The sequence below is a fragment of the Nerophis lumbriciformis genome, linkage group LG01, assembly GCF_033978685.3.
Source record: "Nerophis lumbriciformis linkage group LG01, RoL_Nlum_v2.1, whole genome shotgun sequence".
NCBI lineage: Eukaryota > Metazoa > Chordata > Actinopteri > Syngnathiformes > Syngnathidae > Nerophis > Nerophis lumbriciformis.
The window spans coordinates 77202871-77204453 of NC_084548.2; the positions used below are offsets into that span (position 1 = coordinate 77202871).

Genomic DNA, 1583 nt, shown 5'->3' on the forward strand with positions numbered 1-1583 from the left:
TGACTAATCATCACTGTGCCATATACATGATAGGACCCCAGCAAGGTGACTAATCATCACTGTGCCATATACATGATAGGACCCCAGCAAGGTGACTAATCATCACTGTGTCATATACATGATAGGACCCCGGCAAGGTGACTAATCATCACTGTGCCATATACATGATAGGACCCCGGCAAGGTGACTAATCATCACTGTGCCATATACATGATAGGACCCCAGCAAGGTGACTAATCATCACTGTGTCATATACATGATAGGACCCCAGCAAGGTGACTAATCATCACTGTGTCATATACATGATAGGACCCCAGCAAGGTGACTAATCATCACTGTGTCATATACATGATAGGACCCCAGCAAGGTGACTAATCATCACTGTGTCATATACATGATAGGACCCCAGCAAGGTGACTAATCATCACTGTGTCATATACATGATAGGACCCCTACCTTGTTTACTTTTGTGACGATTTTCTTAAAGTTTTGTAATCAATCAGAAATATCAAGCAGCTAAAATGCGATAAACATTTAAATGGGTATAATTTATAATTATTCATGGTGCCTGGACGTGATGGTTGTTTTTAATGTTTTTGGGGGGTTTTTTTTGCACCATGACAAGGGAAGGTTGTTTGCATTGGGTCATATAGGTAAATGCTGTGCAAACCTCAATTCATGCTATAATGAAGTCATCCACCTGAATTTCTCACGTTGTCTTCCTAATGGCGACATAATAGCAGCATCAAGATTGTCTGACTATTACAACAAATGCAATCTACCTGAGGGTGAAATGATTTGTCTAAGTCATCACGTCTTGCGGGCCGTAGTTTGTTCTAGGCCGCATCGACCATCCCTAAATTGCAGTATGTAAACATTGTGACGAGCACATGAATTCCACTTGCTGTTTTCTCTTGTAGGAATCTTTCACCAAAAGATTGTGGAATACCAGGAAAAGAAGAAAAAGGCCAAGACAAAGAAGCACTAGTTGTTTGCATGCGTGTACATAATAACATTGTGTCATGTTCAAAGTGCAACATATACTGTATTGTACATAATAACATTTTGTCATGTTCAAAGTGCAACATATACTGTATTGTACATAATAACATTGTGTCATGTTGAAAGTGCAACATATACTGTATTGTACATAATAGCATTGTGTCATGTTGAAAGTGCAACATATACTGTATTGTACATAATAACATTGTGTCATGTTCAAGGTGCAACATATACTGTATTGTACATAATAACATTTTGTCATGTTGAAAGTGCAACATATTGCTATTTGTGCTGCTATTTGGTGAAAACACTGGTTTACAGTCTGTTGCTGGTGAGCAAGAAATAATTTCAAATAAAGACTACTTTTTTTTTAAAACCCTTGGGGTCTTTTTGTTGCCTGTGAAGATGACATCTCGCAACAGAATTGTTATTTTAGCAGGGTGAAATATTGCCACAAAGCAAAATAATCTCAAATTGTGCATTGTTCGTTCTTTGCTCAGTTCATTTCAGCACAAGCTACTGATTGAGTATACATTAGAGTTCCTTTTGACTCCCGTCTATAAAGGCCATAATGTCATATA

At 38.0% G+C, this 1583-nt stretch overlaps 1 protein-coding gene across 2 annotated transcripts in view; it reads left to right on the plus strand.

Annotated features, from left to right (window-relative positions):
- The window catches only part of LOC133614817 (DENN domain-containing protein 2D-like), a 68244-nt gene extending 66865 nt beyond the window's left edge, over window positions 1-1379 (plus strand). For both annotated transcript variants that reach the window (XM_072914769.1, XM_061973120.2), the window contains one exon: window positions 921-1379. In XM_072914769.1, the coding sequence (XP_072770870.1) occupies window positions 921-988 (68 nt within the window). In that variant the 3' untranslated portion in view covers window positions 989-1379. The remainder of the gene's footprint in view (window positions 1-920) is intronic.
- The last annotated feature ends 204 nt before the right edge of the window (window positions 1380-1583 follow it).